Source organism: Neophocaena asiaeorientalis, unplaced genomic scaffold, assembly GCF_003031525.2.
Source record: "Neophocaena asiaeorientalis asiaeorientalis breed wild unplaced genomic scaffold, Neophocaena_asiaeorientalis_V1.1 scaffold15, whole genome shotgun sequence".
Taxonomy (NCBI): Eukaryota; Metazoa; Chordata; class Mammalia; order Artiodactyla; family Phocoenidae; genus Neophocaena; species Neophocaena asiaeorientalis.
This window is the reverse complement of record NW_020185328.1, coordinates 2,980,852-3,002,265: the sequence shown is the minus strand read 5'-3', so window position 1 is coordinate 3,002,265 and position 21,414 is coordinate 2,980,852. Positions and strand designations below refer to the sequence as shown.

General features: G+C 37.3%; 1 protein-coding gene across 3 annotated transcripts in view; it reads right to left on the bottom strand.

Annotated features, from left to right (window-relative positions):
- The window catches only part of LRRC7 (leucine rich repeat containing 7), a 374,132-nt gene that overhangs the window by 160,918 nt on the left and 191,800 nt on the right, over window positions 1–21,414 (bottom strand). For all 3 annotated transcript variants that reach the window (XM_024734618.1, XM_024734620.1, XM_024734619.1), the window contains one exon: window positions 12,033–12,096. In XM_024734618.1, coding sequence (XP_024590386.1) covers window positions 12,033–12,096 — 64 coding nt within the window. The remainder of the gene's footprint in view (window positions 1–12,032; window positions 12,097–21,414) is intronic.

The window sequence follows — 21,414 nt, the reverse complement described above, 5'->3', positions numbered from 1 at the left end:
TAATAAAAAAAAAAAAAAAAAAAAGAATATGCTGCTATGAATATTCATGTACAAGTTTTTTTGTGGATATATGTTTTATTTTATTTTTATTTATTTATTTTTGCGGTACTTGGGCCTCTCACTGTTGTGGCCTCTCCCGTTGCGGAGCACAGGCTCCGGACGCACAGGCTCAGCGGCCATGGCTCACGGGCCTTGCCGCTCCGTGGCATGTGGGATCTTCCCGGACCAGGGCACAAACCCGTGTCCCCTGCATCGGCAGGTGGACTCTCAACCACTGCGCCACCAGGGAAGCCCCGGATATATGTTTTAAATTCTCTTGGGTAGTGTGGTTGGATGAATGCTGTGTTGGCTCCCCACAGATATGCACATCCTACTCCCTAGGGCCTGTGAATATATTACCTTACATGGACAAAGAGACTTTGCAGATACGATTAATTTAAGGGTCTTGAGATGGAGAGATTATCTGAGTAATCATAAGTGTCCTTATAAGAGGAAGGTAAGAAGTTCAGAGAAGGCAGAGAAGGAGATGTCATGAGAGAAGAGAAGTTGAAGTGATGCAAAGAAGGGGCTGTGAGCAGAGGAATGCAAGTGGCTTCTAGAAGCTGATAAAGGAGAGAAAATGGATACTTCTCTAGAGCCTCCAGAAAGAATACAGCCCTGACAACTACAGAACTTTAAAATAATAATTTTGTGTTGTGTTATATGTATTGTCTTAAGCCTCCAAATTTGTCATAATTTGTTACAGTTCAATCACAGGAATCGTATTTTGGAACTTGGAAGTGCGTTACTCCTGCAACAAATACCTAAAAATGCAGAAGTGACTTTGGAACTGGGTAGTGAACAGAGCTGGAAAAATTCTAGCTAAAAATGCATGATCGAAAAAGCCTAGATTGCCTTGAACATACTGTTAGTAGAAATATGGATAGTAATGAGTCCTCCTTATCTCTACTAAGGAGGACTCAGAATGAAGTGAAGAGCATGGTACAGAAAATCTGTATCGTCTTAGAGAACACCTAAATGATCATGAAAAGACTGCTGGTAGCAATGTGGACTCTAAGCCCTCACTACTAATGAGGGCTCGGAAGGAAATGAGGAACATGTTAACATGGAAAATGGAGTAAAGGGGATCTTTGTTATACAGTAGCTGAATTGTATCATACACTTATGTGGAAAGCATAACTTGTATGAGGTAAATTTGATATTTAGCTGAAGAGATTTCCAAGCAAAATTTTGATGGTATGGCCTGATTTCTACTTGCTGTTTGTAGTAAAATACAAGAGGAAAGGGTAAACTGAAAGAACTATTAAGCAAAAAGAAACCAGGACTTGACTTGGGAAATATTCATCCTATTCAGACTACAAAAAAATGCTAAAATTAGGAGATTCACTACCAGGAAAGTGTGCTCTGGAAATAAAGTCAGGGTGTGCCGTGGCAAACCTTTCTAAGGATTAAAGTACCTTGTAGGGATCAAAGTGCTTAGGTAGGTGTCTCATGGAACCTGTTAGACATCTTAGAAGAAGCCAGGAATAGACATGAGATTATCCAAGAAAGATCCGTGAGGAACCCCTTGTGCAGTGGAGAAATCTTCAAGATATAAATGGGAGACCCACAAGGCTCTTTAGACTGTTGTATCAACAGAAACACTGCCAGCATGGACTGAAAGGAATACAGAGAGGACAAAAGAAGACTGCCAGACTCCTAAAATTCTTTAAGCAGGAAACAGGCTGATAAATCTACTCAGCTGTAAACCTTGCTTTCCTACCAGGAAAAGGAAGAATGATGCAGAGGGTAAAGCCAAAGGCACAGAGCAATGAGTCTTGAGCCACAGAGTTTATTCCCTGGCCTTGAAACCTCATGGAGTTTGCGTGGGTGAATTTTGATATTGGTTTTGAGTGTAGACTACTTTTGTCCTTCCATTTTTTTTTCCCGTTCTGCATGGGAATCTCTGTAACTGTTATCCTATGCCTATTGCACAATCATATTTTGGAAGCAGATTGACTGTTTTCTAGTTTTACAGGTCTACAGATGGAAGGTGATTTGGACCCAGGATAGATTGTATACAGAACCTTACCTATGCCTAACTTAGATGCTTTACATGATGAAATTTGGGACTTTTGAGCTGATGAGATTTAGATGAGACTTTTATACATGAGTTGATTTTGTAATGAGTGAGAATTTTGAAGAACTTGAGTTGGGGTGCATGCATTTTCAAGTGGTTAGACATGAATCTTTGGGGACAGGGACCTTACTGGTAGGCTAAACAGTGGGCTTTCAAAGATGTCCATGTCCTGACCCCTGAACCTGTGAATATTCTACCTTACAGGATAAAAGAGAATCTGCAGATATGATTAATTTAAAGATATTGAGAAAGAGAGATTATCCTGGATTATGTCAGTGGTCCCAAAGTAATCACAAAGGTACTTACATGAGGGAGACAGGGGAGTTGGAGAAGACAGAGAAAGAGATGCAATGATAGAAATAGAATCAAAGTAGGAGACATAATGACAGACACAGAGATTGAAGTAATGTGAGAAAGGGGTCACTAGCCAAGGAACGAGGTAGCCTCTAGGAGCTGGAAAACATAAGGAACAGCTTCTCTCATGAAGTCTCTAGAAGGATTAAAGCCCTGATGACACTTCGATTTTTAGGACTTCTGACCTCCAGGACTGTGAGATGATAAATCTGTATTGTTTTAAGCCACTAAGTCTGTGGTCATTTGCTACAGATCAGCAATAAGAAAGGAGTACAGGTATGTGCCTAGGCCTTAAATGCTAGGTAAAATTAAGATCTTTTAACTATAATTTCTACCCTGACTTCCCCTATGTTGCAATTTCTCTCATGTCATGTGGTGATGGAATGGCCACAGGCATTTTGGGGAGACAGATAAAAGGGAGTTACATGGGAATACCTTTAGTATAGATTTAATGGAATATATTTATATGGTTTGCAATCATGTCTCCACGTAGTTAGCCTATTGTTAGCCATCTAGAGTAGAAATAGCTTCCAGAAATACTTTGTTCATTGTGTCAATTCCCCTGACCCTCATGACATGAAGGTACAGGGCCAAGGAAAGTATTGGAACATGAATATGTCCTTTGGTTCTCAGTGTGCAGGTGGAGGAAGAGAAACAAGGCTTGAAATGTAGGGAGTCAGAGGTTTTCCCAAATTTGACAATCCTAGAATTTTACAAGCTATATCAATGAAAAATTGTAAAGATGAAACAGATGTTTCCAAATTATCAGGAATAAAAACCATTGTAGAGGAAAGCCTGGATTATTTTTCTACTATCACCGTAGAAAATGATATTACAAAATATTTGTCATATGAACAGACTGTCAAAGAGCATGAGGCCAATATGTAGGGGGAAAAAAGAGTATCACAGATGTGTGCTATTATGTTATGTTTCTGGATTTAATGATGTTTACAACATTTGTCAGCTTTTCAAATTGTATTCTATTAATTTTAATTTAAAATTCATAGTTTCTTTTTTTCATCTTAAGTAAACATTCACTTTTGTACTTAATTATGTATTCCTAATTTTGTATTATATTTTGAAAGAAGGTGTCCTTAATTTACAAGTTCAGATCCTACTTCTGGCTATATCTTTAATATTTACCCAGAAATCAGTCCTTACCACCTCCACTGCTACTACCCCATCCCCGGACACTACCATTTCTTGCCTATATTATTGCAATAACTTCCTAACTGGTCTTTTTGACTCCACTTTGACCCACTTTCCATTCATCCTCAGCACAGTATTCAAACTGATCTTGGTAATGTCATGTAATGCAGTGTAATTAAGGTAACATACTACAACCAAATGTAGTGTAATGTAACATAACAATGTAAGTCAGACCATGGGTTCTACCTGTTCAAAACCTTCCAGAGGGCTTCCACTCTACTCAGAGTGAAAGCCAAAATCCTTGAAATGTCTTACAGGATTCTACCTCTCCCTGTGCAACTACCTCCGAACTCCCCAAATTAACTTATCACCTACTCTTCTCACTTACCCTCCTCCAGACCTTCTAGTCTTCTTGCTGTCCACAAGTCAGGCTTGCATTCATGTCAGGTGCTTATACTGCCTGTTCCCTCTGTTTAGAACGATCTTCCACCCAGATATTAGCATGATTTGCTCCCTCGCCTTCTTTAGGTTTTTGCTAAAATGTCACCTGCTGAGTAAAGCTTCCCTGGCCACCCTAACAATTACACTCTCCATACATGCATACACACACACCCACACCACCCCCCCCGCACACACACACACACTGTCTCTCTCTCTTTCTCTCCATCCCCCTTTCTTTATATTTCTCCTTAGCATTTTCATTGTCTTCTGGGTTTGGTTTGTTGTGAAACCTGAAATCAAATAAATTTTTTATTGATTCAATTTCAGATAATACATCCAGATAGTATACATTTCAGCATTTCAATGAGGAAGATGTCATTTTGAATTTGATTACTTTAAATACAGTTTTTGTTAGTTTTTGGATGATTCACAATCCCTATTCACAACTCAAGAATATTCTTGGGTTTACTCCATGATTGCATAATACACTTATTTTCCTTGTAAATTGTTGGTTATAAATTTGTACTCTTATTTCACATAATTTTCCCTGGTTCAATCAGAGAGCATTTCTTTTTTCTTTAACTTCTCTTGTTGACACTATTGACAGAATCACCAAGGCACTTGACTACATTGAGATATATGCCATTCTTAGAAAAATCTATTTATGGAAAGGGAAACAGAGCTAATTAATTTCATTTATAGTACCCAGTCTTATTGCAATAATAAGAAATGGCAATGAGAGAAAAATTGCTTCCTTTGAAAACAGAGGCCAAGATAACTTATTTTATTGCTAGGAAAAGGAAAGTTTAAAAGCAAAGAAATGAGGTTTTATTTTATTTATTTATTTTTTTGTATGTGCAACATTGGAAATTGCTTTTTAAAGCCCTCGGTCAACAGATGTTGCACCTATAAAAGTGGAGACCCCAGTTTGATCCTCCTATCTAAAAAAACTCCATAATTATTTTCAGACATAAAACACCTTTTAATTGAATGATTCATCAAGGATTCCTTTCAAATTCCAGAGTTGGTGGAAATACAGTTTTATTTATTGGTCACAGTTCTCAATTTTGTACTTTAAAGTTTCATGGAGAAACTCATTTGGAAGTATGTTTTAAAGTGAATTGAAATTGATTCCTAAAAGGATAACTTATTATGGAATGATTGTTTTTCATATAAACTAAAGCATTTCCTCCACCTCTATTATTGCTTAGTTTGAATCAAACATTTTCAATTTATGTAGGCACGATTCTGATGAAGATAATTGACTTAACTGTTCACTTTTAAAGTCAAATGATTCATTCATTCATTAGAAACAATTATCACGAGCCAGTTGGGAGTTGGTACTCTGCTAGGGGCTGGGAAAACTTTCTGGAGAAAATGATGCCAAAATTGAGTTGGCAAAAATAAACATTTGTTTTATTTTAAATGTTTAAGCTATTGTCTTTTAGCTGTGGCCCACTTTTCTAATATTCTACTTCGTAATTCTGAAGTTAACTACATTTTTTTTTTTTTTTCGGTACACGGGCCTCTCACTGTTGTGGCCTCTCCCGTTGCGGGGCCCAGCCACTCCGCGGCATGTGGGATCTTCCTGGACCGGGGCACGAACCCGTGTCCCCTGCATTGGCAGGTGGACTCTCAACCACTGAGCCACCAGGGAAGCCCTACATTTCTTTTTTGATATGTGACTCTGCATCAGGCCCTGATGACTGGGTGTACTGGAGAGGGCTGGAAGGCTAGAGAAGGCAGAAGGGACTTGATCATTCTACTTACTTCCTGGGCATTTAGTATCTCAACAGCAGCACTGCTGCCTGCAGTGACACTAAACTCCAGCAACAGCAGTTGTTTTCAGCTTGTATTTTTTCCACACAATTAGAACTAGCCTTATTAGCTCCTTGAAGACATCAGCTGACTGGTGCCCCTATTTAGAGGTCTGAGTGGCAGCTTCAAGTTTTCATAATTCCTTACATTACCATCTTCCATTTGTCCCCTAAGCTAGAGGTGGTAGCTGCTTCCTAGAGTTATTACATCTGTGGTCCTTCAGGGTCCCCTTTCTGTCTTTCCAGTTTTCTAGTACATGATTTTCCATTCCTTATATTAAACTTTCTTTGTTACATACTTGAAATAGTTTCTACCCCCCGCCTGGACCTTGGCTGATACAGAAACTGATGTGTCTCCAATCATTTTAAAAATTAGTTTCATTTCTCAAGTTTCTCTTGATATATCGATAACCTCTGGCAATGTCTGTGATCTATATAAATTCTATATGTGTATACACGCACACAATCTTGGCCTCAGTAGTTTTACAAATGCAGGAAATGGAAGCATTACTAATTAGGACGCTTTAAATATCTTCCCTGAAAATGGGATGGCCTGTTATAAGATGACAAATTGTATTTTTATTACTCTGCTTTTTCTTATAAGCTTTACTTGAAGAATAATTAACAAAATTTTATTAGTAAATGTGGCAAACCTACATTGTAATTATCTATAAAGGAAATTACCAGATATGTAAATATAATGCTTGCCCCAGGTATACATGCATCCTAGGTAATTAAGGATGAGCGCACCTTGGGCAAACTAGGGAGTTGAAATCATTGGCTGTTACGCTACTGGTAAAGTTTAATTTAATTTTAATCAATTTAAATTACAAGTTAAAACAGCACTCAGCTGTTTCAAATTTCTATGAAAACACATTCATATTATTTATAAAACCAAACAGATAGTCTATACAACTACTGGCATTTCTTCTCCGTTATTTTGCTGAGTGACTCCATTCTTTACTTGATTTATCCATTTGAAATTTTTGTTTGATTCTATGAAATAAAGAGAAAAAAGTCAACAGAAACAAATTCAGTTTGAATATTGAGATTAGAAATTCTTGCTTAGTGTGATCTGCAGCCTTATTAAGCATTTAAAATAGTGACTTGTAGAGTGCAGACTATTTTTTAAGCTTTTCTATAAAGAAGCTTTATAGAATATAAATCCTCTAATACAGTCCATGGATAGCTGAATTTATGAAATCTTTTGATAAAGATGGCTTGACATACTGTTTCAAATATTAGAGAGTTAAAACGATGTTACTGGGACTTCCCTGGTGGAGCAGTGGTTAAAAATCAGCCTGCCAGTGCAGGGGACTTGGGTTCGATCCCTGGTCTGGGAGGATCCCACATGCTGTGGAGCAACTAAGCCCATGTGCCACAATTACTGAACCTGTGCTCTAGAGCCCGCGCACCACAACTACTGAGCCCACGTGCTGCAACTACTGAAGCCCGCGTGCCTAGAGCCCGTGTTCTGCAACGAGAAGCCACCGCAATGAGAAGCCTGTGCACCACAAGGAAGAGTAGCCCCCGCTCGCCACAACTCGAGAAAGTTAGCTCACAGCAACAAAGATCCAACGCAGCCAAAAATAAAAACAAAACAAAACAAAACAAAAATGATGCTACTCATTTCCTGATGAATTCTCTGAACTTTTAAATTCAATCCATCTTTACATGTGTTTAAAAAATGTTTTTTTATCACAGAAAAATATATATTTTTTACTCTTTAAATATTTTTGTTGCTGTCATTTAGGTGTTTTGTTTTTTAAAATCCATGTTTTGTTCTTTAATCCAGAATTTGAATGGTCTGTAGTTTAGAAATATCTTTGTCAGTAACTGACACATTAAATAGCTCAAAGAGTTGAAAATACTCTTAAAATGATCTCATCATGATGCCTCAAACTCTGTAGAATGAATCCTGGCTAATTTTAGGTGCAGAGGCAGGAAGACTTTCTTTAAGGACATGAAATAGATATTTAAAAATTACCCTTTATCTGATTACTTTTCCAGAAAAAACGTACAAAATAATTAATAAGATGGTATTTCAAAATCACTTATTTCAAAATCACTCATATTCATATTTAATCCAAATTCCAGCAGGAGAGACAGAAGATACAGTTAAAAGGCAACATTTGAGGAGGTAAGGACTGTTAATTTTTCAAAACTGATGAAAAACAGGAACCCATGGATAAAGTACACAAGAATAATGTATACCAACCTCATGCATGAGCACAGATGTAAAAAATATCCCTGACAGGATGGAACTGAATATAGTTTATATAGAAGGTCATGATCATCGTTATATCACGATCGTGGACTCTAAGGCATACACAGACCATTTCCCAGTCTGCTTTTAGCCTCCTTTGAGCTGAGCAATTTTCTCTTTCTGGCTTGCCTTAAAGCTTTCTTATTTTGCTTCTTATGACTGACTCTTTTGATGAATGTTCCCATAGCAGAGTTTTTGGGGGCTCTAAGTGACATTTTCCTGTATGCCACAGTTCTCTCCTTTTGAGGGAGGGGGGGATGAAGAAAGGAAGTAAAGGAGCTTGGAAGCTAGAGCTAGTTTTGGGGGATGGTCAACCATAACCTCATACTATTACTGGATCCATCCTATCTCCTCGGGGCTCTGCTGCTCAATCTGCTCCATTTTCCAGTATTCTGGCTCATGGTGATTTGCTTTGGGGCTCCATTATTTCCTGCACCAGTTCAGGACAAATAGCAATTCTTAGTTCATTGGATAAATATATATATACCTGAAATATAATCCTACCATACAGCTTTTGGGCCCCATGATAATCACTGAATCTGTTTTAGGGTCCCTGACCATTCCATGACATTGAGATCTTACTAATTATTGTAACAGTGCGAAGAATGTACTACATAGAGTGTACAGAGGATTTTTAAGGATTGATGCTATCCAACTCCACACATCAACCTACTAGTGTCCCATCTCTGACCAGCCTCCAAATAATGCTCATTTGACCTCATTAAAAGAAAATGGGGGAAGGGAGAAAGAATATACCAAAAATATTAATAATGATTATATATGGGGATGAGGTCACAGATTACTTTTACTATTGTCTTTATACTTCAACTTTCTAATAATTTTAAATGAACACTTATTAATTTTATATTGATAAAAAAGCCATGAAAGAAACACACATAAAAAAGTTTTAAGAATCTATTATGTTCCCAGAACTTTGTTTAGTATCTTCTAGTGGTTATTCCTGTAGAAACATAAGATAATTTCTTTTGTTTACAATTTTTTATTGTTACGAAAGCATCCATAAGTAGATATTTCTACTTCAGACCTTATTTGGGATATGTGCCTTGTTTCTCTAGCAAGCAGACTTCTGTTTTCTTCATTAGGTTTCTCATTCTCTTTTTTTTTTTTTTTACTTACTGCCATCTCTTCACATCTGTCTCTTTACCATGACACACAAAATGAATCATCTAACAGTAATCTCCTAGGTGTCAATATCTAGCTACAGATTGGAATTTAATTCCCTTTCCTCCATATGCTCTTGTTTCTAGAGGCCTCTTATCAGAGCAAATTCTCTTATTTTCATATTAAAAATTGTTACTGTCAGAGAAATAACAGCTAGCCCCACACATATGATGAATAAAATTCAAATATTTGATTAAAAGTAAATAACATTAGAAATGTGAAGTTCCAGAAATATACTCCCCCTAACCCCGCCAAATAACTATTATCAAATAAAGCACCCCAGTAGAAATGCAAAAAAAAATTAAGAGACTTAACTTTGTGACAGGCATAAAATATTGGGAGTTCAAAAGTAAAAAATGTTTTTACTCAGATGATGATTTCTTAGACATCAGAAGCATAAGTCAAAATATGTGTATTTAAAATTTACCTTTAGTAAGCTTATTTTCAAAAAATAAACATGCCCCATTCAACTTTGTCAATGTAAATATTTATAGTAAAATATTGATTCACAAAGTATCCATACAAAAGGCTTGCAAAATTATATACCTGACAGAACTGAAATTCATTTGAAACATACATTAAGTGTTTATTATAGATTCTCTTGAATGAAATTCTTTCAAAAAGTCTGTGAGATATATGGGTTTGATACCCTTGTTTTATTGAAGAGGAAGCTGAGGATAGGGAGTGAGCTATAGACCCAAAGGTACCCAGCTAACCAGTGATGGAGTTGAAAGTTAAACCTCAGTCGTCTGAATCCATTGTCCATGTTCTTTCAACTACTAGGCCAAGCTACATGTCTTCATGGAATCATGGGTAGATCCTAACTTCTTAACAACTAATTTAAAAAACTACCAATAGTTTTGTCACTGTTATTCACCACCTTTACGTCTCTCTCTATCTACACTAATAAATATCTCCTTTAAAAATGCCAGAGGTGCATTAAACTATGTACTGGGTCATTTTGCTCTACTGTGTTGAAGCCACCTTGCCAGCTGCCCTATAACAAAGTTGGGTGCATCCAAAGCAGAGCAAGCTTGGCAGTGTGATGCATCAGGCAGAAGGAAGCTCTGAAGTTTGTTTTCAATGGACCTCTTTCAGTTTGCATATCATTTGGACTCTCAGAGCCTGTAGACTTGCTATGGGGTCACTATTACGGTTATGGCTGGTGAGGTTCCTTCACAACAGAAATCGGGGATGGACTTCCAAGCATGGTGCTGGAGGGAAGACAGGACAGAGACTTATGCATGTATATGCAATGATAACTGAGTGATGGCACTGCCAGCAAGAGGAAGATGACCAATGCTCCCAGGGGGTATTGCCTGAGCCCAAAGAACCAACTGGCAGGTTCAGAATTGCAGATTTAACACAGGAGGCAGTATCAGCCGCAAATATCAGCCCAGAGGCCAGCACTTCTGAAAACCAGCCTGAGGACAGGGGGTCTCTTTTCCTCATGTCAGAAAGATATGTACCTTCCTTCGCACTCACTCAGATTCCATCTTAAGGAGACAAGCAGGGGAAGGCAAGAGGTTACAGAGAATTTCTATGCAGGGAAGATGAACACAACCTAAAGGGACCATGTAACTTCTAAAATTAGATTTAACTTCTAATCATAGAAGAATAGAAGTCAGTTTTTACCTTCAATGAAGAGCTGATAGAGGCTGGGACAATTATCAAATTAGTTACGGTCAAAGTAAAACAAGTTAATTTTTTTGCACATTCAAGTTGTAGTGTGAATTATACCCTATCACCCCTATACATTGGCATTTACTGGGAATCACTTTTCCAGGCCCTGTACATTTTTAAACTTAATTCTCCTACAAACCTTGGAGGGGAGGAACCATTATAATCTCCATTTTATAGCAAAGGAAGATGAGGTTTAGAGAGGTTAAGTCATTTTCACAAGGTCATGTAGCTAGTAACATAGCTGCAAAAGAAAAGCTGATTACACTCTTAAATGTTTCAATTTAAAAATAGTTAAAATACAATTTAGGTGAATTGATTTTTGAAATTTGAAGATGTTCAAGTGGAAGACCTCTGAGTAAAACAGGCTGGGTCTGCTGGTAAAAGAGTGTTTTCTTTCTAATTTGCATTTGAGATTTTGGTTTTCAGGAACATTTAAAGAAAACTTAAGCCTAAAAGGAGTAGTCAAAATTCTGTCAATTTTGCTGGCAGTGAGGTCATGACACATGCTCACTAGAAAGACACTTTCAGTACAATTGGAAATAAAAGGCCATTGACCACTCCTCTCATGCTATGCCCATTAAGCAGCCAAAGCAGAAGTCTTCAGGGTATGGACTTTGAGTTAATCAAGTCTTGGTTTAATTCTTGTTCAACCACATAAAATCTATATAAGTCAGTGACCACCTTGAGCTTGTTTCCATGTTGCATGGCAACATGGCAAATCAGGATTAAATGAGGCAACATATATAACACTCTGAACATGGTGCCTGCTATATAGGTGGTGCTCAAAACTGACAATTTGCATCTGCCTATCCGTACCCCCGCTTTTTAAAGTTAATCCTAATATTATTCAATTCCCTGTAGCTTACTATATAGATAAACAATCACTTTAATTCCAGATTTTATTTCATTTAGCAAATGTAAATGTGCACCTGATGATTTAATGCCTGGGGTTATCAAGACAGAGCAAAAGAAATAATCCCCTGGGATATATTTATCAAATTTAGAAAATGCATTTGCTTACCAGCTCACTGAATTCATTATTGCCTAGGTCAAGTCTTTCCAACTGGGCCAGTTTGTGCATTGACCTATAACAGATGGAGAAAAATATTATTGTGAGGCAGTGCATGACACATCGCTCCAAAAGACATTCCACCCACCTCCCTATCAGATTTACCTGGGCGTATAGTGCACAGATACGGGGGTATTTTTTAAGGAGAAGTAAGTGGCAAATATACAGTAACATATGCAGACTGCTGCCTGAAAACCTTTAGTAGCTTTTACCATGTTTCCAAATGCCAGTCTATGGATGGAGTTCTGGCCTGGATGCTTAATGAAAATCTGGGAAGCTTGTTAAAAATCTATACCAATAGGAGGTACCAATTGGGCCTCCAAAATCCATATTTTTAAGAATCCCCACAGGTTTTGGAAACCAACAGATAAACCCAATTCTTAGTAAAGCGTTCTAAAATTCCACAATATGGCCACAAATTCATCATCAATCTTGTCATTTTTCACTTCCTTAAATGAAGTTCTGTTATAGAAAAACTTTTTAATCTTCTTTTATTGAGGTATAGTTGATTTATAATATTATGTAAGCTTCAGATGTACAACATAGTGATTCACAATTTTTAAAGGTTATATTCCATTTATAATTATTGTAAAATATTGGCTATATTCCTTGTGCTGTACTTTATATCCTTATAGCTCATTCACTTTATACATAGTAGCTTGTACCTCTTAATCCCCTACCCCTAACTTTTATACTCATTGTCTCCTAAACATATGGGCTTGAATGATGCTGCAGCTTTGAACAACCTTAAACCTCGGGCAAGAGTTGGTGCCAAAGATTAGACGTACCTTAGCACATGCCATGTGTAATCAGCATTTACAAAACCATTCTCAAGTATAACATACAACATAAGAGAAGGGAGCATTTTTCTGATTTTCAAGTTTTTTATCTCCCTACTAACCAGAATGCTGTCTCCAACTCTTGACTATACAGAAATTCTGGAGGCATTGTTGACTCAAATCTCAAAAAATTTTCATTCCTTCATCTTTAAAATTCATGTAGTAATTATCTTATAGGGCTTTTATGAGTAGCAAATGAAATACTACTGTAATTCAGACTCTGGCAGGCACTCATAAATGCAAAAAAATGTGTGTACTCTTTCTTCACTCAGCAACTGTTACTGAAAGATTATTATGAGCTAGACAGTCTTCTGGGGTCTGGGGAATAGCACTGGATGAAAAGAAACAAAAATTTCTCCTCAAAAGTACTTTACATTCCAGTGGAGATGATAGTGACAATAAATAAAGCAATTAAGTAAAATAAAATAATATACTAGAAGGTTATAAGTGCTATGAAGAACACTTAAGAAGAGGAGGAAGATAGGAAGAATTCATATAACATGACTGCAATTTTTAATAGGGTAATCAGGTCTCACTGAGAAGAAATTTGAGCCAATGCTTAAAGGAAATGAAGGAGCACCCTAGTGCCTAGACTCTGAAGCAGGGACACGTTGCTTGCTTGAAGACATCCTAGGTAATCAGTGTGGCTGAAGTAGACTGAGGGACAGGAGAAGTAAAGACATGATAATGGGGAGTTAGAAAATATGGGGTCTTATAGCCCAAGACTTTGGCTTTGATTTTGAGTAAGATGGAGAGTCACTGAAAGGCTTTGATCAAAGGTATATTGAAGTGACTTGTTTTAAAAGGATACTTATGATTTCAGGCTTGTAGACAGACCGAGGAGGACGAAGGTGGAAGCTGGGAGATCAAACAGGCAGTTAATGGAAAATGCCAAATGAGAGGTGACGGCGGTTTGGTCAGGTTGGTGGCAGTGGACGGGGTGAGAAGTGGCTGGATTCTGGACATATTTAAGATTAGATTCAAATGTTTTGTTGATGAAATGATTGTGGGGAGTAAGAGAAAGTAGAGTCAAATGTGATTAAAAGTGTGTTTTGGTCTGAACAACTAGAAGGATGAAGTGTAGTTCTGATGGAGAAGACAGGGTGAGCAGGGTTTTGGGTTCATCAAAAGCTTGGTTTTAAATGTTCTCACCTCTGTCCATCCCCCCTCAAATTTCCTCCCCAAAAGATAAATATGTGAAGTGATGGATGGGTTAATTAATTAGATGAGAAGAATCCTTTCATAATATATACTTCCATTAAATCATCACAATGTACTTTAAATATCCTACAATTTTATTTATCAGTTATACCTCACCTCATAAGGTTGAAAAAAAAAAAAGAAATGCTAAATTAGAAATTTCTATTGTAAAGCCAATTAGAGATGTCAAGCAGGAAGTTATATACACAAGTCTGGAGTTCAGGGAAGAAGTCCAGGCAAAATAGATCATTAGAGCATGGTCAACATACAGATGGTATCAAGCCTTGAGCATGTGAGATCACCAAAGGAATGAGTGTAGATGAGAAGATAATAGGTCTGAGAAGATAATAGGTCTAAGGAGACATGAGGATGATCCAGGAAAGAAGACAGAGAAGCTACTAGGGTCACAAGAGAAAAGCCAGAAGAGTGTGAAGAACTGGAAGCCAAGTAAAGATGGCGTTTCAAGTTGGAAGAAATAGCAAATTGTAAGAAAAATTGATGATATACCTGAGAAATGACCACTTGATTGAACAACATGTAGATTAGTGATGACTTTGAGAAGATCAGTTTTCTGTTTTAAGCTTTTGCTAGTGCTCTTTTTCTCCTGTTCAATATGCCTTTATCCATACATCTTCAATACTCTTTATTCAATAACATAAACATATTGATTTCCTACTATCTCTCAACTTTTAAGGTTATCAAGATGAAAGCTGTTTTTCCTATTATCAGGTAGCTCATAATCTTGAAAGAAAATGGTTAAGACAATGGGCCATGTTTACCCAATAGACTAAATGCCATAGAAAATATATGTGTAGGATTCTAAAAAAGTGCTTTTTCAGCGTTGGGGAGTGGGAGTAAAAAATAGGAGACTCGGGCTTCGCTGGTGGCGCAGTGGTTGAGAGTCTGCCTGCCGATGCAGGCGACGAGGGTTCGTGCCCCTGTCCAGGAAGATCCTGCATGCCGCGGAGCGGCTGGGCCCGTGAGCCATGGCCGCTGAGCCTGCACGTCCGGAGCCTGTGCTCTGCAACGGGAGAGGCCACAACAGTGAGAGGCCCGTGTACCGCAAAAAAAAAAAAAAAAAAAAAAGAGACTCTACTGACACTTCACTTTGTAGCAGTTGATCAGGCTACAGAATCAGAAGAGATGGATGTTTTTTGGAAGAGACATCAAAGGGGGCATTGAAAGAGATCAAAGCCCATTTAAGGAACTGCAGGTTAGTAAGAATGGTAAATAAGAAACATAGTAAGAAATAATATGTAGAAAAGGGCCAGATCATGAGATCATCCATGTTAAACAAAGAAGTTTGAGTTTTAGCTTGAAGGCAATGGAAGATTTAAGATTTAGATAGGGACGATATATCAAATTTTTATTTTGGGAAGATATATCAAATTTTTTTTTAGAAAGATCACTTTGGCAGCTTGGAGTGGTGTGAGAAATGTGGAGAAGATGTGCTAGCAAAAAGGTCAAACAAAAGACTGTCCTGAAATCTATGTGGGATATAATTGTGGCCAGAAGTAAGACAATGGCAGTATGGATGATATGGTGGGAACTATGAGGGATGCACTGGTGAAGACATACTTGGTAATGATGATAGTTGGTTGGATGTGGAAGGTAAAGAAGGGGAAGGAATTGAAGCTAGTTTCTGGATTGAGTAGCACTGTGGGAATGTTGCAAAGGAATAAATCTAAGGTGGAGAGAGCTGGATGTAGTGAATACTTTTTTAAATACTATAGAGAATTTGAGGTGAATGTGTGAGTCCTATGTTAGGAGAAAATTGTGTGTGTGCACACGTGGTCACACACGTGCACATGTGCGCCTGTGTAAGACTGGAGCTCAGGTGAAAGGTCTTGACTAGAAATAAATATTTGAAAAATAAATAAGTGATGTTTCTTGTCTAGTCCACCACAAAGTTATCTCTCCTTTTAAGCTCACATACTATCTGCTTTCTTTTCCATGATTTATTTGGCATTGGTCACTAACTTTCTTGAATTGTTAGTTTTTTCATATATATATATATATATATATATATATGTCTCCTTTACACTTCAAGATGCCCAGAAGGGTCTGTGTGGGACCACTAGCAGTCCAAAGATGGTTGTGAAACATTGGCCAGCATTGTAAGAACATCTGACTCACCTCTTGCCAAACCTATACCACTGAATAGGTGCTTCTAGTGGAAGGGGCAGTAGTGGCTGTGCTCCATGAAGAGAGAATTAGATTTTCTTCTGAGCCTGGGAATACTGAGGAGTGGTAGATTCTCTCAAGCTTTGTTTCTAGACCACATTGTCGTCCAACAAACAATGAACACCAAAACTTTGGGAACCAAGGTGAAGGACCAAGTGACCAAGCATGGCAATGAATGAAAAATGACCACAGAGTAGTAAAGCCACCTGCATTTGACTTGACCATGTAGCCTTAGGCAAAAAGTATTCTAGTGAGAACCATCATGAGCTGAAGACCAGAAGCCTTTCCACAACTTCCTGAACTCTAGGAACTCTATAGTTCTCACTGATCTCCAAGATGCATATCACATAAACCTGAGGATATACATTTTTTCTAGCCATGGTGGTTAAATAGAAAGACACAATTATTTTTATTAAATGAAGACATGAGTGATGTCTTGTACTTGAGTGTCCTAAAGTAAATTTTATTAGTTCTGGGATTTATCTCTTTTTTCTAGGTTAAATATTGGTGACCTCTTAAATAATTTCTTACATGATGGGGTTTCCAGAAACCTAAACACCCTGATCATCTTTATCAAAGTTTCTCTTCCAAACAGGATGAGATACAAACCTGGCACTTTTGTTTTTATAGATAAAGCTTTACTGGAACGTAGTCATGCCCATTTGTTAACATATAATCTATGGCTCTTTTGCACTGCAATGGCAGAAATGAGTAGTGAGACAGACCATATGGACCACAGAATCTGAAACATTTCTATCTCTGAAGGCCAACTGGCACTCAGAATTAAACACTGTTCTTTAGACGTGGGCTGACCAAGACAATGTATAAATGTATCTATTATGTCTTATGTTTCTATTAGTGTAGTTTGTTTGATTCCTTTTGTATAGGGATAGGTAGCCTCTCTGCCACCTCTAAGACTTTTTCTTTTCCCATCCTAGTTTTAGGCTATTGCTTTTGAAATCTTTGACTCATAAATTCATACGTAAAACTATATTTTAAGTTTATAACATAGCTTCCTATGATTCCTTTGCCATTCTTTTGAATGAGCAACAATTTTCCTTTTGTTTGCTCCGGAACAACAATGACAAAAGGCTTTCCCATGAGGTTCTCTAAACTCTTTCCTGAAGCTTATTTAAGTTCTGTTTTTTTTTTTTTTTTAATTTTATTTTATGTTTTTTAATTTTTTTGCGGTACGCGAGCCTCTCACTGTTGTGGCCTCTCTTGTTGCGGAGCACAGGCTCCAGACGCACAGGCTCAGTAGTTGTGGCTCACGGGCCCAGTTGCTCCGCGGCATGTGGGATCTTCCCAGACCAGGGCTCAAACCCGTGCCCCCTGCATCGGCAGGCAGATTCTTAACCACTGCGCCACCAGGGAAGCCCAAGTTCTGTTTTTTTTTAATTTAATTTTATGTTTTTTAATTTTTTTGCGGTACACGAGCCTCTCACTGTTGTCGCCTCTCCTGTCGCACAGCACAGGCTCTGGACGCGCAGGCTCAGGGGCCATGGCTCACGGGCCCAGCCACTCCACGGCATGTGGGATCTTCCTGAACCGGGGCACAAACCCGTGTCCCCTGCATCGGCAGGCGGACTCTCAACCACTGCGCCACCAGGGAAGCCCAGTTCTGTTGTTTAAAATATCTTTTCTTCTATTTTAATTTTATCTTATTTTATTTTCTTGATCCTAGTTTCCATTAATTACTATTACCAAAGTTTCATCCTATCATTACATTCTTACTTCCATTTTTAAAGTTACTTTCCAATATGATTTCTTACATATCTTTAAAATTTTACACTCTTATTTCTGCTTTTTGAAAATGTCATTCTATATTATTTCTTACATTTTACACCTTTCAAAATGACTGTCTTAACCCACAAGATTTTAGACAGTCTATAATGCAGCCTGTTGCTTTTCTTGTTCGTGTGCTAGTTACTAAACTATAATCATTGTCAAATTGTCCAAAAAAAGTTCCTTTTAGATGAAATATGTAATAGGTTTTTAATTTAATTAGGACACAAACAAGTGAGGCTTTGTCAGAAAAATAAAATAGAACTCATGGTATTTTTATGTTAGTAGTGTTTGTAAGCATTCATTCATTCACTTTGTGCTTCCTTACGGCAGGTGCCACGTGGACATTGAAGTTACAAAGATTTCTGGGATGCAGGGTTTCTCAACTTTGGCACTATTGACATTTTGGGCCAGTTAATTCTTTGATATAGGGGACTACTTTGTGCACTGTAGGATGTTTAGCACATCTTACATAGTCTCTACCCAGAAAGACCTATTTTTAAAATGGGAATGACCTTTCAATGAATAATTACTTCACAGGGTGATAAATGCTAGGATAAAAGTATGTATAGATTGCCATAGGAGCTCAGAAGAAGGAACATTTGACAGTTTGGTAATTATGGAAAACTTTAAGAAAAGGTGAAGTTTGAGCTGGGTTTTGGAGAACGTTGCTATATGAGTCATATATGTGAAAAGAAAGAACGAAAATGCTAAAAGAGTACATCTGAAGCTGAGGTTTTTCTGTGATTATAGCTTAAGTCCACAATACTAACATGTATCCTTAAAGGATGTAAGAGATTTTGGTCCAAAGTGAAGAAATTCTAAAAATTCCCATTAGAGTTTCTTGCACGAATCCCTGTCATTCTATCCTCAAGGCTGGATAAGGGGATATCTGGGATGCAGCTATCTTGTGCATTGTAGGATGTTTAGCAGCATCAAAGGCCTCTACCTACCTAATATCAGTAGTACTCTCTGCAGTTTTCAGATGTCTCCAGACATTGTCAAATGTCCCCAGGGTAGAGGTTAGGGGGGCAAAATTACTTCTAGTTGAGATTCACTGTGCTAGAGGAATATTCCAGGCTTTTATCTCCTCTCCTTGCTGATTCCTTGGGGGGTGAGCCTCTTATCTCCATTTGTTTACCTCCTTACTGTACTAGGTGGGGTCCCACGTGGCCTGTTCTTATGCACTTCAAGCAGCCTACTTGATTACTACTCATTTGACTGTACTCCTTTGTCCTTACAGTAAACACATGTGGGTCTGCGGCCTACCTCTATGTCCCAAAACAGGAATCTGACTGGTGTGACTTCCCCTTACAAATGGCTTGAAGGCATGATCACTGCCATAGGTTAGGGAGAAAATATCAGGACTTGTTACAGTTTGGGTCACATTCTCTATCAGTTATGCCTACAATTTGATCATCTCCTGTCTGAACCGAATATCTTTCTGATTATTTAGATTTATTTGTAAAGTTCACCTAGTTATCTGAATGAGCAAGTTCTAAGGAAATTGGTTGTATTAAATGCTGTTTACCAACCTATGTTCATATTATACATGTAAAAATTGTAGAAATGTATAAAATTTCCAAGATTGTTACATTTATCATTGCTGCTTCTCTTGCCTGTAATGTTCTAACTCGTAAATCTTCTCATAGCTGGCTCCTTTTCAACTCAGCTCATATTTTTCCTCCTCATATCCCCTTTACCCAAAATTAAATCTCTTTCCCATCTTCATGTTATATATTGCCCTGTTCCATTTTCTTCTTAACACTTACCACTGAAAATATTTAATTTAATTTTTTAGGTTAATTTTATATTTTAATATTTAATACTGAAAATTAAAACTTGTTTACTTGCTAATTATTTTCCCCCTACTAGACTGAAGCTTCATGAGGGCAAGTAAGTTGTTGATCTTACAAATAGCTTCTCAAACAGTTTGTTAAATGAAGATATTCATATGTGCGTGAATGAATAACTCTTTACCAGTGAGCTGTTTGAATTCTAGAATAATTACAAAGAAAAAGCACTCAATTTTTATCAGGCATCTTCTGTTAATTAACAGTTGCCAAGGAGGCAGCTATAATTAATTAACAGTTGTCAAGGAGATAACCTGATAGGCCTGTTTTAATGATATTGTAATGAATATACATTAGCTTACTTATTGTAAACTATGCTTGATGATAAAGGCAGATAAGGCTGAGATTCATCCGTCCCAGGATATCTGCATCTTGTGTTAAGTTGACATCCTGACATTTTCAATAGTAGGTTTTAAAAAATCCAAATAATAAAAAATACTAAGTGAAATACTTAGGTGAGTTTTTCATTTGTTTGGATATCTGAAATATAGCAAAAATACTCTAAATGGAGAGTAGTTTAGGGCATAGACTCTGAATTCAGACAACTTGGGTATAAATCCTGATTCTACCACTCACTTAGCTGTTTGACTTTAAACCAATAAGAACATCTTTGCACCTCAGTTTTCTCATCTGTAATATGGGAATGATAATAAGAATCCTTACATCATAAGGTTATTTTGATGATTAAAATAGTTAATACAGGTAAAGCACATAAATTGTGATTGACATATGGTAGGTGTTCTTTAAGAGTTAAGTATTGAAATACTTACAGAAGAATTTCAGAGTTGGAAATATTTTGAGAGATTATTGAGGTCACAGTTTCTTGAAGTTTTCCTAAGGACTTATAAATGTTGTATGATTTTAAAAAAAATTTCAGATGGTCAGTACATTTTGGCAAATCTTGATTAAAAATGTTAAATAGATTTCTTATCAGTAGGACTTCTTATAAAACATACAAATGTTCATTGTGATTATTTAACAGATTCAATTAGCTTAGACAATTTCCTGTTTATGTGACCAAAAACATTTTTCTTTTCTTTCCCACAGGACATTTCTTAGACTAGGAGAACACTGTAAATACTTTTATGCAGATGATGAAATTGAGTTCTTGTCCATCCCAGTCCATGGAATCATGGACATACTTAGCCCATGAAAACACAGGCATGTGTGTTTCCCTATAATGAATATAGGATTTACATTTGATCGAATCATCCTCTTTTGTCTTCTTGAAACTCTGACCTGTCAGGCCCTGCATCTTAACTCCCAATATTCACTTCAGGCTCTTCTTGCATTTATGACTGTTTTGGACATGCTTCCCTGGTTTGACTTTCACATTCTCCTTAAAAGACCATATTGATTTTTGCCATTTGGCCTTATGCACAGCAACCTCAGGAAAAAGAAGTGCTCCCTTCTTACTAGAGGAGACTTGGTGACTTGTTCAACGTCACACAGAAAGTTAATGACAGAGCTGGC